Source organism: Psittacula echo, assembly GCF_963264785.1.
Source record: "Psittacula echo genome assembly, chromosome: 7".
Lineage (NCBI taxonomy): Eukaryota > Metazoa > Chordata > Aves > Psittaciformes > Psittacidae > Psittacula > Psittacula echo.
Genome location: NC_137740.1, coordinates 55720687 through 55734984, shown reverse-complemented (window position 1 = coordinate 55734984; position 14298 = coordinate 55720687). Strand labels below are relative to the sequence as shown.

Sequence of the window (14298 nt, the reverse complement as noted above, 5' to 3'; positions counted from 1 at the left end):
ACCAGTGGGGAAAAACCAAAAACATTCACACACAAAGAACTCTTCCAAAGACAGATTTGAAGCACAGCTTTGAAATTAATTGTTAGTCTAAAAGTTTTAGCATGACAGCAATACTAAAATATGTTTTACAATCACAGGCTAACTTCCGACATCCAACATCCACTTTTGCTCAACATTCTCCTTACTCATCCATGTTCATGTTATTCAACACCAGCAGTCTTGCTGTAAAGCTATGCCAGCCCCCAAATCCTTAAACCACTGCCTTTAGAACACCACCACTACCACCACAGAGGGTCCTTTCCAGACCCACTGCGCTACATTTAACCAAATTATAATACACTCACATTTGAAAAGGTTTAACAGGGACACAAAAGATACTGAGAAATGAAGAGGGTGGATCACTTGCATCATTTTCTGTTACAAGAAACTGGAACAAATGAAACTTAATAAGCTAAAAACTTAATTGGATCCTTTTTCACAGAACAGATACTAAGCCCTGAAACTGCTCTGTGACAAGAAGTTACTAAAAATTTACATGTATTCAAGAGAAATTGGATAAATCCACTGACAACAAATTCAGAGGATGTTGAACACAGACTACAACTCTGGTTCAGAAAGTCTCCAAGCTGCAAACTAGTGAAGGCACATAAATATACCAAAGGGGTACTTGTACTATTCCTTCCACATGTACAGACAGCAACATACAGGATATTGGTGAGGTGGGACAGACACAACTTTGACCTGACTTAACAAAGGTGATGTTATGAACTCCTCGTGACTATTGCATTAATTGTTCCAGATTGCTGAACAGTTAACCTATCATTCCAACCACTGGTCTCCTGGTTCAGTAATTCTGTCAGCTGTAAACTTGGCTGAAGATTTATAAATTTTATACTTCATGCCCAGAGCTTGACGAAGATACTACATTCAAATAAAGAAGTACAGCACTTCTTTGGGAATTAAGCTTTTCTTTGCTCTACAGTCTGTTCTCCAGATAGGCTTTATCCTAAAAAGGGGGGAAACATAAAAGCAGACAGTAAATATTCACCTAGGTGAACCAAAATAAAAGTATTTCTATTTTCAAATGTGGTAGCTGAATAATAATCATTCACACAGCTTTAATTATTACAATCTCAAGGTAAACAGCTTATTAGTTGACAAACCTCCCAACCACAGACCTCAAAATCCATTCATACTGGCATCTTTCACACTTGATTTTTATTCTACTAACTAAAGCAAGACAGATAGACATTAAAAAAGCTTTATCTGCACTGAACAATTTCCTCTGCTTGTAGCCTGCTCCCTGCACACTCTTATGTTAGCTCTGGCAGTTACCATCAGTGGAGATACAGAGAAGCTGCCTGTCTGCGCAAACTACTCAGAGTAAACGTGAAACTGTTTCACATGCTAACAGAACATGTGCTTAAGCACTAGAGAAAAAGCACTAGGAATTGTACTACAATGTCTCAAACAAAAAATTCAGAAGTGTAGTACTTAAGTTTAAACAGCAAATACGTATCAAAGAAAACTTTGATGAAATATTGTATCTGCGTATCTATGAATGCTACAGAGGGAAAAAGAAGAAAATAAAGAAGTGGTTCATATTTACCCCTGAACTGATATTTATTTCTGAACTGATGAAGGCACTGACAAAGTTTCTGAAAAAAATAGTTTGCTGAATGAATAGACCAGGCTTTGGTATCTGTAGCTCTTGCATAAATAGTGTGGATGAACAAGCTGCTAAAGTACAGAAACAGAACTGTAAAGAATGATTTCATTTTTCATTTCAAGACCATACTTAAAAGTACTGGGGTAAGGGAGAGGGGATAAGAGTTGTGTCAAAGAGGAAAAAAAATGTATTACTTCTAAAATAAAAAAAAGAACAGGACACTAAAAGACAAGTTCAATTTACATATTAAAACATTAATATGAACATATTCCTTCAGGGAAAGAAAAAAAAAAAAAAAAGCCAGCCATATCTAGTAAAGAGATCCTTTAAATTTTTCCTTAGGAAGACTACTAGGAAGTTAAACATGTAGCAGGTAAGACTCAGAATCCTTTGGTACAAAGAACTCTATTCAAAAGATTCAGATCAGAAAATGTTGAAATAATACTAACAGCACAAAGCAACAAAATCATTTTCAACAGTGTTCTCCATGTGGAGCATATGAAAAGGCTAAGAAGAAATGAAGAACATCTTGCATCTTTAACTTAATAAATATTAACTTAAAAAAGAAACTTTAATAAAATAAAAATAACATTGAAACAATAAAAAAAACAGAAGTACCAGCTTGAAACAAGCTGTATTTCCTATATTTTGTAACCATAATCCACAATGACCACAACAAGCTTAAGGATCCATTGTGTAATAGGAAGCAACATTTTTTCCAGGCATATTGCATTTTTCAGAACACCATGCCTGCTTTAGAATCACCACCTCATCATTAGTTAGAAAAGTTTTAACACATCATTGAATCCTATGCAAAACAAGGAAGCAATCCAACAAAGCAGATGAATTTTAGGAATAGCAGCAAAAGCCCTTTCCCCTTCCAGATTAAAAGGACAACAGTTACAGTAATCAAAATATTAACATGCTATTAACAGAATTTATTCTACAGGCCATGTCATCTCTGTCTCAAACCAAGTCATCCACCAGCAAGGAACAGTGGAACTACAGCAGTCATCATCCATCCAATAAAAAGCGCTTCACACTGGCTAGAAGTTTCCAACAGGAAGAACCGTGCCAACAACTCAAAAACAGGCAAAGATGAAAACTCAACATCCATCCTCTATTGCCATCTAATGGACCCCTGCAAAACAGCCTTTAGCCCACTGTACAGAATGGAAGCAAGACAAAGCTTTATGCATGCCTTACTGACATACATACAATGCATAAACATTAACGTGAGACATTAAGCGGCATACATCATAATTAAACTGGTTTAATAGTTATGAATAATAGAAAGCTTAATTATCACAATGAAAACTATTATTACAGAGGTGCGCAAAAAGAACAATCTAACTGTACAACATGCATTTGATTGGTTACTTCCCATAGGATGAGCCAGGATTCAGTTTAATACTATTGTCATCAGATCTCAGAAAAGCAGGTTCTGTTTAACGGCTACAGTGAATATTCCAATAAGATAATTAGACTGCAACTTAAGGAAAATCTTTTCTACTAAAAAGCTAGAGGATATTTAAGTAGGAATCAATACAGAAGATTAAAAAAGCAGGGCCACAGCATTCATTTCTTTATTTTACTACGAAGAAAAGTAAATGCAAAATAACATGATCGGCAAAAAAAAAAGCAGCAAGCTAAGACTCAAGGAATGTATCATCAAAATGATCATACTGCAATCAAAGGTGCATCTGTAATCCAATTTGTTATTTCTGTGTAACAGTCAGCAAGAGTATCAAGAGATACAACAGCAAACACTTATTTGATGACATGAGTAAATGAAGCTTATGATCAAGTTTTTATATTAACATTCTTTTAGTATCTGCTTGCATCCTAGCAGGAGATGTCAAAGCATTTCTTGAGTCTTACTAACTCATAACCTTAATAAACCTTACAAATATATATGCATTTGTTTTTGTTGGATCTATGTGGTATTTTTGTTAGTATAAAAATAAGAGCTAGCATCTGCTGTATCACATTTCATATGAAATATTAAAATAGTTCATATTCATGTAAAAATATTTCATATATGAAATATGAACATTTCGTGTTCATATGCTATGTTAAACTTAACAAAAATGGCAAAAAAACCCCAAACCACATATCAAGCAGCTTCAAGTTCTGCTTTTCCACATCTGTATGAACAGAAACAATAAAAATCAAATGCAGTAGTCTGTAAGACTTGCTTTTCTTTTTCCACAAAAAAACAAAACACTGATTTATGCAAAAAGCATAATCATGAGAAAAGTCTGTATTCCCCCTCCCATCCCCACTCCTTGATATCACTATTTTGATTTGGAATGCGCAGGAGTTCATGTTGACATGCCCAAGATGAAAATCAAGTCTCGCTCCCAGCCAGTTATAACTCCTCCAGAAAACAACATGTTCAGTCAAACCACATTACGTACTTTTAATAACCCGTTTGATTATTTTTTTATTATTATTATTATTTTTTAATTTTTTTTTTTTATTTTAGTTTTGCTTTTGTCAACACTGACTGTTTAGCCCCAACTCTTTTTACAGGTTAGACGTATTTATAGCTCATACCTGAGACTGACCCACTGGGCATGTTCACACCACAATGCATGGGGGTATCTGGGAATCTCCAATCTCTGTCTTCAGCTGGAGAGGATGGGTCAGTGAGAATGACTTAGTTCTTAGCAAGAGCCGGAGGGGAGAGACAGGGAGCCGCACCAAGAGGCGGCTCTCTCTCCTGTCGGATCTCCAGTCTCCTGACACGACCCCCTCACGGAGCTCGCCCCTACCTCCCCCCGCCCGCCTCCGGCCCTCTCCCGCCGCTCGCCCCGCCGAGGGCCACCCACTCCCGCGCAGCCCATCCCGCCCGCGCCGCCCCCCGGGAGGGCCCTCGTCCCGCGCAGCCCTCCCGCCGCCGGCCGCCACTCTCCCGAACCCGGGAGGGGCGGCGAGGAGGAGGGTGGATGAAGGGGGGGTCCTGCGCGGAACAAAGCGGCCGCTGCCATTTTGAGACACGGCCAGGCCCCGCGGCAGCAGCAGGGGCAGCGGCCGGGCACTACCCTTGCTCTGACGAGTGCGCCCTCACCTTCCCCGTAGTCCATGGCGGCGGCGGGCCTGGCTCTCCCAGACGGCTAACAACGACGACAGCGGCGGCGGCACCAGCCCCAGCTTCCCTCAATGGCGCCTTCCACCACACTGAGGAGAGGCGGAACCGGCGTGCGACACAGAAGCCACGGCGGGCGGCGATTGGCCTGGGGCCACGTCACGTGAGCAGGTCGACCAATGAGGAGACGGGACCGGCGGCAACGCCACGTGAGGCGCGGGGTGCCTGCATCGTCCCGGTCACGAGGGGCGGCCTGCGTGGCGGCCATCTTGGGACCTGGCAGCCGCCATTTTGCGTTCTGGCAGCGGGGCCTGTCAGACGTGACCCGGGATTATTAGTGGCGAAACATCCAAACCTTTATCCTTACACTCACACCCCGTTGCGCCCTGGTGAAGTAACCACTGCAGAAAACACTCCCCTCTTTGCACAAGGACTAAAATCCGCCCTTGGGCAGAGCTAAGAGTCAGGTAGTGCCTGGCGGGAGTGAGCATGAGGTGGTTCCCTGCATCCCCACAGCCCTGGGTGTGAGAAGTCCTTGACAGCTCCCAAGGCGTGCTGCTGCGCTGTGCAAGCCGGGTTATGAAATAAAACACTTATTTAAGCAATGCCACCCTTGTACTGTCCCCCTTCAGTGAACCTAAAACGTGTGTGTAACGGCGGTTTATCTGTCACTCCTAAGACAAAATGTTTCAGCACCTGTAACAGGCTGCATTGAAACACTGAAACAGGCTAAGGGTAAACACAGACTTGCATTTAAACTTGTGAGGTAACACTGCGCTCCTTTGTGCAGCCAGGGATTTGAGGGCAAAACTGACTTTGCCCCTGACACCGCTGGGGGGGGGGGGGTGGGTGGAAGGGAGGAAGAAGCAAAGCCCTGCATGAAGATTGCATGCAGAGTATTTATTTCCTTATAGTTTTAAGCTGGGAACATGTCTCTGACAACAAGCTGCAGGTGAACTTTCAGGTTGTAAGGGTGGGCAAAGCCACTGTCTGCTGGGGTTTGATTTTGTTGTTAAAACAGGGCTTCTGTTGGTCTTGGGTGGCATCAAAACCCTCCTATTTCCGACCACCTGAAAAGTAATAAAATCCCCATGGCAGGACAGGAAGATTGCACTACTCCTCTGGAGTCGTAGTTCTGTATTAAGGGAAAAGCTAGCTGAGGGAGAGCAGCCAGTTTCCCTCCCCGAGCTCTGGATGGCAGCAGACGCGAATGTACTCGAGCCTCAGGCTCGCTATCAGCGAGGGGAGAGCCCGGCAGCCGGCAGTGTTCGCTCCTGGTCCCTCTCCTTTGGGAGCTCTGCTGCCTTCTCTCCCCCAGCATTGCGGAGAAATACATGCAGAGAAGTTTATTCCTTGCCAAAGGGAATCTTCCCTTCAGCTTTACCACTGGTACGTCATGCTCTCCAAGTCTAAACAGCCCTCATGGAGACCTGTTTGTGACCCATCCCTTTACACGTGCACCTTTCCAAGGGCCAGACAAGTTTCTTGCGTTGAAAGTGAGATTTATACAACAGACATTCCCCTATACGTTCAGGGCTGTATGCCTCATGTTTGCAGTGTAGCAGCCTTTTTTGCATTGCTTGGTGTAGCTGTACCCTTCTTGTGAACCAGAACACATTTTGCTGCATGCAAAATAAAAGATACATGGAATTAAAAGAAATAGCATATACATGCACAGTATCCAAAGGCTATCCTAGGTAGCCACTCAGTACAAATGTACTGGGAATAAACTGGCTTTCCCAAGTAGCCTGAAAGACGCAGCAGTCAGAACTGTAAAGTTCATCTCAATGCACACTGCAGGATAAGTTGCTGAGGAACGCACTAAAGTGGATTCTCACCCCTTTCCAATGCATTTGGCTGGGCCAAATGAGATGGCTAACGACAATGCTATTGAATAAGCAGTTCTGAAGGGAGGAAATCATGCAGAATGGATAGATAGATTTGTGATCACGGTAAGAATATCTGGCTAATCGTTTTTCAAAATAAACACAAAGACCCAGGATACGTGATTCATCTGAATCAGCTGCCAAGGGGACTATCAGAAGTGAAGATCTGCAAACCCTATGGAAGGAACCAACAGATGAAACTCTCTGGTGCAACCTGAGGGGACTATTGAATAAAGGAAACAGGATTTATAATGCAGTGTCTGAGAGGGAAACACCGAGGTTGAACAGGAGGCTGCTAAGATGATACAGGATTATTGTGAAATCTTTGGGAGAAAGGCCAAAGACAAGGAAGGGAAGAACAAAACAGACTGAAGTGGACCGGAGAAGGGGAATAAAAACAACTGCTTTGCATATAAGCAGGCTGCTGGTCAATATGCTTGTGTGGCTGAGCCCTGTGACTTACTGCCACTGCCTGTCTCGTGTTTTTAAGTTCAGGGTTTAGCTGTTTTCCATGTGACCATGTTCACAGTTCCGTGTCTGTGCATGTGATCTGCTCGTGAACTCTACCCAGCCTAGCTGGTGAGTTGAATGAGCAGTCTGGCAAACAGGTACTGGAGACACTTGAAGGGGGGGTTCCCTGAGCTCTCACCCATAGAACAAAGATCAAGCTGTGCATGCTGCCTGCATGTGCAGTGTGGGTCTTTAAAGACAGGGCAGAAGCAGGACCAAGGCACCTCACACTCGTAGGGTAAAGGACTTGATGCCAAAAAGTCATCTTTTTTTTTGTGTGTGTGAATCTCCTGTTCTCCTAAACCACATTCATTTTGTGACTAATTCATCAGAATATCTACTTCTTAAAGCATACTAGACTACCGAGAGGTTAAGCCTTTATGTTTTGTCATATTAAAACTCTCACTGCAAAAGGTTGGAAGCAGCCCCTGAAGAAACCAATGACAGTTTAAATCAGCGGAGAGGTTCAGACAGCATTCAGGAAGCTCCTAACTGGGCCCGCGCACAACATGGAACGGTTACTTACAATTCGTATGTCATGATGAGAATTATTGCTATCCTGTGTGTCGTTTCCCCAATCTGACAAAGTTACTGACAGCAGAGGTGGCTGTTACGGGGACAGCAGTCTGTCAAAGAGAAGAGGGTATGTGACAAAGAGAACAACCAGTTATGAAGAATTTGCTGTCATACCAACACACACTTCAGGCACCAGACAGAAGAGGAAGTGCTTTCACATGCAGCCTTGCAAACACACAGAGCATTTTTGGGCTTTTAAAGTATACTGTCCCAGAATCATAAACTCAGGGAGAAGAAACTGGATCCTGGAGGCAGACCAGGGCTCTAGCAGGTACAATATACCATTTTTTGGATTCAATACAAACAGGTCAGCTAAACGTATTATTTTAGACTTAATTATGATCAATGGGCCACTGTTGGTTTCAGGCTTTTTAAAACAAAGGCTCCTTCTTTCCTCCCTGCAGGGCTCCTAAAAGGAAAAAAAAACTAAGCTAAGCAAAGCAAAACAAAATGGAGACATAAGAAGAGAAAGGGAACAACCAGTATTGTACCTCATTTGTTCTCGATGATCCAAAACATGGATGTTTCCCCTTAGTGTAGAATCACGCTGTGCAATCCAGTTCTGCTCTTGAATGCACCTTCTGCTGCTTCCTTGGGCTTGTTTTCTTCTTTTTGTAAATCCTTCAGGGCAGTACAGGGATAAGAGAACAATCAGTGATTTCTCTGAGCACACATTTCACATTGTGAAATACAGCTCTTCTGTAGTTCGGTACCGTAACTACTCACACCCTCTCCTCCTCTTTCCAAGTGCTGCGTTTTCTGCTACTCTTTCATTTAAAACATTGTCTAAAACCTGAAGAAATTCTGTAAAATGACTCTCAATTGCTGCTAATGGTGGTTAGCAACCAGGTAATAGCAACTGCAGAGGCCTAACACTAACAAATCCTGTGTATTTCATCGCATTAGAGGTGATTTATCTCATTGACAGTAAGAGGGAAAGGGGATCTTCTGGCCTTTGATGAAATCTCTCTGTCCCTTAACTCTGTTTAGAGCAGCAGTGATTGACATAATATTTAAATCTATAGGAACCCACTTCTCCAACAGCACATCTCTCCACTGCCATTAAAACAGCAATCACAGCAGTGGTATATATAATTTTTAACATACATCTCCACTGACACTTGACGTTTTCAGGACGTAACTTTCTTTGCATTTTAGGATGATGGAGAGCAGGGCAGGAACATGAAAACTGCATGGATTCTTTCTAGAATATGGATTCTAATTCCTTTTGTTTCTTCTTAGATATTAACACAGGAGCAGATCATTCCCGCTGAGACTCGCAGAAGAACCATGGTAACCACCAAGAGCCATGCTGATTTCAGTGGGCTCTTATGTCTGTCATATCAGCATAAATCAGAGCTGTCACAAGGGATTTCCACATCTGAAGTGTTATGGCCTTTGGATATATATATTGTACAACACAAATAAAAAATGCCTTAAAATTCAGCACAAGGGAGTGGAAACATCCTAATGCAGAAACATACTAATCACATTATCCTTTCCTGCAGGGAAAAAACCCCAAAACAAACCAAACCAACCACCACCCCCCAACAACACTGAGAATACAGATTGAGTCAATCAAACTTGACAAACTTCTTCATATAGCTCCTTTACAGGAAAGACCAGGAGCTTTCAGATGTGCCATAGCACAGACTTGCTGGAGATTGTGTGTTGCTATGGCCCTGCTGGAGCCCCATCAGCATCAAGCATCATGACAAGCAGCAGTGGGCTCTTGCTGGACAGAGTAATTGCTGTGACTTTTGGGTCACCATGGAACACAGAAGTGAGAGTAGCAGAACTCATTTCAGGCTTTGGCCTGGGTTTTGGCATGATTTTTAACTGCTGTTTGGTTGGGAATAGAGAGAGAATATCAGCTTCAGTATTACACAACCTTAGAGCGAAAAGGATCTTTGCAGAGCAATTTATTGGTAATTGGCAAATTATCAGTGAAGTGTCTCACTTTTCATGCATGCAAACACTTATGAGCAATTATGCTTATTGCTTTTTAGCTTTACAACTTATTTTTACTTTACAATCCTTGGAGGCCAGGTGCAGGGACGATGTGATCTTGCAGGGAAGTGCTGCTGGAGGTGTGTAGGGCTGTTTGCCTCCACACTGGGCGAGTCAGAGCTGTGCAGGTGCCCTGAACAAAGACTGAACTAGACTTACTGCTCATTGCCCTTCTGCTGTCAATCAGCTCACCGATGTCCTGGAGCACTTCCTCTAGCTGTTTATTACGTGCCCATTTGCTTCCATGTTAGAGATGTCTGTGCCAAACCCCTGCCTAACCTTCACTGTCCTTAAAGACAAAAAGCCAAACGACGTGTAACACAAACATACGTATTCATTGCCAATATTTTTCAACCCTTCTGTATAGGTGCTTAGAAAAGGAAAGAAAAAAAAAAAGGCATAAACCCAGAAACTTGGTATTTAAGTAGATTTTATGCGGATGCCGTCTCTCATGCAGACAAAGTAGCTGAAATAGCAACATGCTGCTCAGAGCAAGGGTCTATTCACACTATTTTCCTAGAAAGTTTGGCCAGTGCATGTACGTCTGAAACACTTTTTAGATAGAAGCAGCATGTCTGAGAAACTGTGAGGTTCCATGATAAAAACCCATGAAGATAAACAACACTTGCCGCACACAGCAGTAGTCAGGCAACTTATCTCAGAGTATAGAGTCATGTTCGTATACGTGCCCCTTGAAAATAAAAGTCACCATTAACGAGGATACTGTTACTGTGACTGAAAACAAGAAGGTCCAACCAGAGACATGTGAAAAAGCATTCCATCTTCTAGGGAAAAAATAACTAACTGGGTGATTTACTTCATACAGCTCAAGTGACTGAGGACTTCTAAGGCCAAAGATCTTGGTCTCTAGTCCTCCTTGTGACTATGGTTTGTACAGATAAATCCATGGGGTTGATACAGAAAGAGAAGCCTGAAAAGGAGAGCCCCAGATGGGAGAGGATCTACTCCAGGCAATCCCTTCAGAAACAGAACATTCATCCCTGCCATAGGAGCAGAAAAATACACACAGCAGGCTGCCACGTCCACTCTGACATGGGGCCACCTCTCTCTGTACAGTTAGTGGGACATAGCAGCACATTTGTTAACGCTTTCCTAGAGAAAACGGTAGAAGAGGGCACATCTCCTTTTGCTCCAGTAAGCTTTAGAAGAGTTTCGGATGTGAGCTTCATATGAGAACTGTTTAGAAAGGCAGGAATTCTGCCCATGCTTCTCTGCTCCATCTTCAAAGCTACTGTGAGCTCACACAGAATTCAAGTGAAAAGAGGGGGGAAAAATAAAGTTGAGGGTATATTTATTTGCATTTGCAGGCCCCTTTCTGAGCCTTTTCTCTTGGCCTTTAGTCTTGAACTTTTCAGTGTGACCCTGAGCAATGCTTTTTCTAATTTGTAACTTACTGTTATTTAAAGCTCAGGTTTCCATGCTCTCGAGTCAGACTGCAGAGGTGTAGAGCAAACACTGCTACAAGTTGTGTGATAGAATCACCAGAAGGTCAACATATGGTTTGACATAACATTGCACATATTTTTTTTACTATGTTTCCAAAGTAGTTCATTCCGGGAACAAATTCCACATGGCCCAATACATCCTGCCATGAGAGTGCCCTGCATTTTCCCCCTTACTTTGTGGTATGCTGGTGAATATTACATCTGCAGAAGGCATTTTCCCATAGTGCAGGAAGGGAAAATCGTCATCTGATGTTGCTGGGTCTATGATGTAGTGTGTACGCCATGGCACACAATCAAACTTCCATGCAACAGCTTATTTCCAGGTTACTGACATTTTATAGGGGAATCACTGCATAGTTTTGTGAAGGAACATATGCAGGATCCTTTAAATTGTATAAGAGAAGAAAATAGCTACATTCCCTTTCTCAGTCTGCATGCATGCTACTTCCCATGCACTTCAAGGGGTTCAGAAGTCTCAGCAAACATTTTAGGATTCCAGACTCATCAAACCTGCACATGCTGCATGTTTCTGAATCAGGTTTGTGCATGCAGTGTGTGCTTTGTACAATCTGAAAACATAATGCTGCAATTAATGCTTCTCTGTGCTTTCCATTTGTTGTGCTTTCCATTTGTTGTGCTTTGATTTAATCCTCACTGAGGGGCCTCACATCCAAACATTCCAGTTTCTGTGAAGCATGTGATAATTACACACACTGTTAGCTCAGTAATTGCAGTGTTAAACCTGCTTTAGAGCCTTGGTCTGGAGTCAGGGGTAGGTTTATGCACTGCAAAAGGCGAGTGCCACAGAGAGACAAGTGGCTTGGCATTGGAGATCTCGCAGCCCTCCAGCTCTGCCCTGGGAAGCTCACTCCAGGGTCAGAAAAGTGACTTCTTGCCCTGGTAACTGCCTGCTCTGCTCCTCTGCCCTACCAGGAGAGAGCTGCTTCTGCTGAGCCCAACGCAGCTCACCCAGAAAATGACAGAAAGCATCTGCTCAGTATCAGCTTTTGCCTCCTCCTCCTCCTCCTTTTCCATTACACTTGTTACTCCAGGTCTCGCGTTCTGGCATGAAAGTGGAGATGCTCTCCACATCTTGAGCACATTCATCAGTGTGAGGATCGCAGCGTCTGTCAACATCTCCTCTGCTATACTTGAAAGCACTTTGAAACCCACACTGGCTGCCTCTCAAAAATCCCACTGAAACACAGATTCACTCAATTCCATGCTCCAGGGTCAGGCACCTCTGGGCACGCAGTTCCAGCACACCTCATTGTCTGTGGTCCCAATCCAGGACCACTTTAAGTGCAGATAACCTCATCTAACCACAACTATAGATCTTAATAGAGATGCACAACACAGGTTTTCTGCACAGGGTGAACAATCCCCCCCACCTTTTAAGGGCTTTTTAAAATCTCATTCTTTCATCCAGTTCATGTGCAGCCACGCAGATGTCTGAATCAGGGCAGAAATGAGCATTGGGGCATGATGGGGACTTCGAAGGCAGCTTTTCTCACCTATTTTTGCTACCAAGGGACACGTAACCTCAGCTCCTGCCAGGTTAATGGATTCACCCCCTGCACTGCTGAGACTCCCCTGCACAAAGCCCAGGAGTATCTGGGGTAGCTACAGGAGTAAGATAGGAAGATTTGTATTCTTCCCTTCTAAGTGATATATGTTCAGCATTCTGGGACGGAAAGGTCAGAATCAGGATTCAAACTCAACAAATTCATACATTTCCCCTTTTTTGCTGACATTTACCACTCAGCTCAGTCACCTCCAGCCTTGGACACTGGCAAACTGGCTTTGTTACAGGCTCTGATCCAGATCTTCCCTGTGGCTGAGATATATCTCTCTTCCTTTTTCTCTCTCTTCTCCCAATTACATCTCCAGCAGCTACAGAGAGCTACAGCATGAGGGACATGTGCTTATGTATTTTAATATGAGAGGCAAAAATCAAATACAAACATGCATCTGGCATTATGTTATGCCCACATACACAGGGCCAGCTTCTGAGTGCCAGGATTAGTGTTCCACAAAGCCATCGGTCTGCCTTGCCTCCTGTCACATTCCTGCATGCAAAACACTGGGGTCTGGAAACGGATACACCATAGATAAAGCCTGAACCTGGCTCTAGCTTTCTCCTTGTATTACGTACAGTGAATTTCTCCTGCGCTGTGCTTGCTCAGTGGAATTCAGATATGGAGCCAAAGGTTGCTCCACAACCACCCCAGAAGAGCATGATTCATCTGATGGCATTTGCAAGGGGCCACCCCAGTGCCTGTCCCCTGGAAAACCCCCGGCTACACCAGAACTCTCTCTGGGTCCCACTCAGGTGGGTCTTCCTAGCAGACACTCATACACTTATGTTGTCTTTTCAGCGTATGACTGCAAATAATTCCAATTTACTCACCTAGAACAGACTTTCTGGGCTACAGACAAAAATAAGATGGTTTCCATGTTATTTCTGGAAGCTGATGTATTTTTTTCCCCCTCACTTTCTCCTTTCCTTTGGGCAACGCCTCCCCTTCGCATAATTTGATTAAGATGTATGAACTCTCCAAGATACATACCAGCAAAAGGAGAAGGAAAGCAGCAATCACAGAAAAATCTACCAAAATACCACTTTCCATCCAATTTAAGCAAGAAAAAAAACCAGGGCAAAATTCCTCAGCACTGGAAGCATAGGGAGTCAGAGCGCCCTACCAGCAAGTGAAGGTGGGGATCTGTGTGTGCAGAGCAACATTAGGAAAGGTATTGCTGCAGACACTTGAAGCAGAGGGTCTCAACACCCCTCGCTGACATCTGTGTCACTACCAGTCAGGCCAGCCAAAGCCAAGGCTGCACTGGAACATCAGCCTGTGCTGCGATCGTACCCTCCTTTGGCACATACATCACCTCAAGTGAAAAGGTCAGAGATCCCCACGTATTTAAAACGTAAAAACCAGAGTGCTGGTAAACAGGATGTGGGGTTTGAATCAGAGTTTCACAGCTGCTCAGACTGTGTTCACCTGAGGATCTGAGGAAGGACAGGGAAAAGGAGAATGACAGCTGTTGAAAATGACCCTGTCAGGCCTGATTTCTTCAGCAAGT

At 43.4% G+C, this 14298-nt stretch overlaps 1 protein-coding gene across 2 annotated transcripts in view; it reads right to left on the bottom strand.

Annotated features, from left to right (window-relative positions):
* Positions 1 to 4965, bottom strand: part of ZNF326 (zinc finger protein 326) — a 28404-nt gene extending 23439 nt beyond the window's left edge. The window contains exons 1-2 of one of the 2 annotated variants that reach the window (XM_080623558.1): positions 4743 to 4965; positions 4229 to 4303 (exon numbers count right to left, since the gene is read on the bottom strand). In XM_080623558.1, the coding sequence (XP_080479684.1) occupies positions 4229 to 4303; positions 4743 to 4758 (91 nt within the window). In that variant the 5' untranslated portion in view covers positions 4759 to 4965. The remainder of the gene's footprint in view (positions 1 to 4228; positions 4304 to 4742) is intronic. The other variant, XM_080623559.1, reaches the window with a different exon arrangement.
* Between the last annotated feature and the right edge of the window lie 9333 nt (positions 4966 to 14298).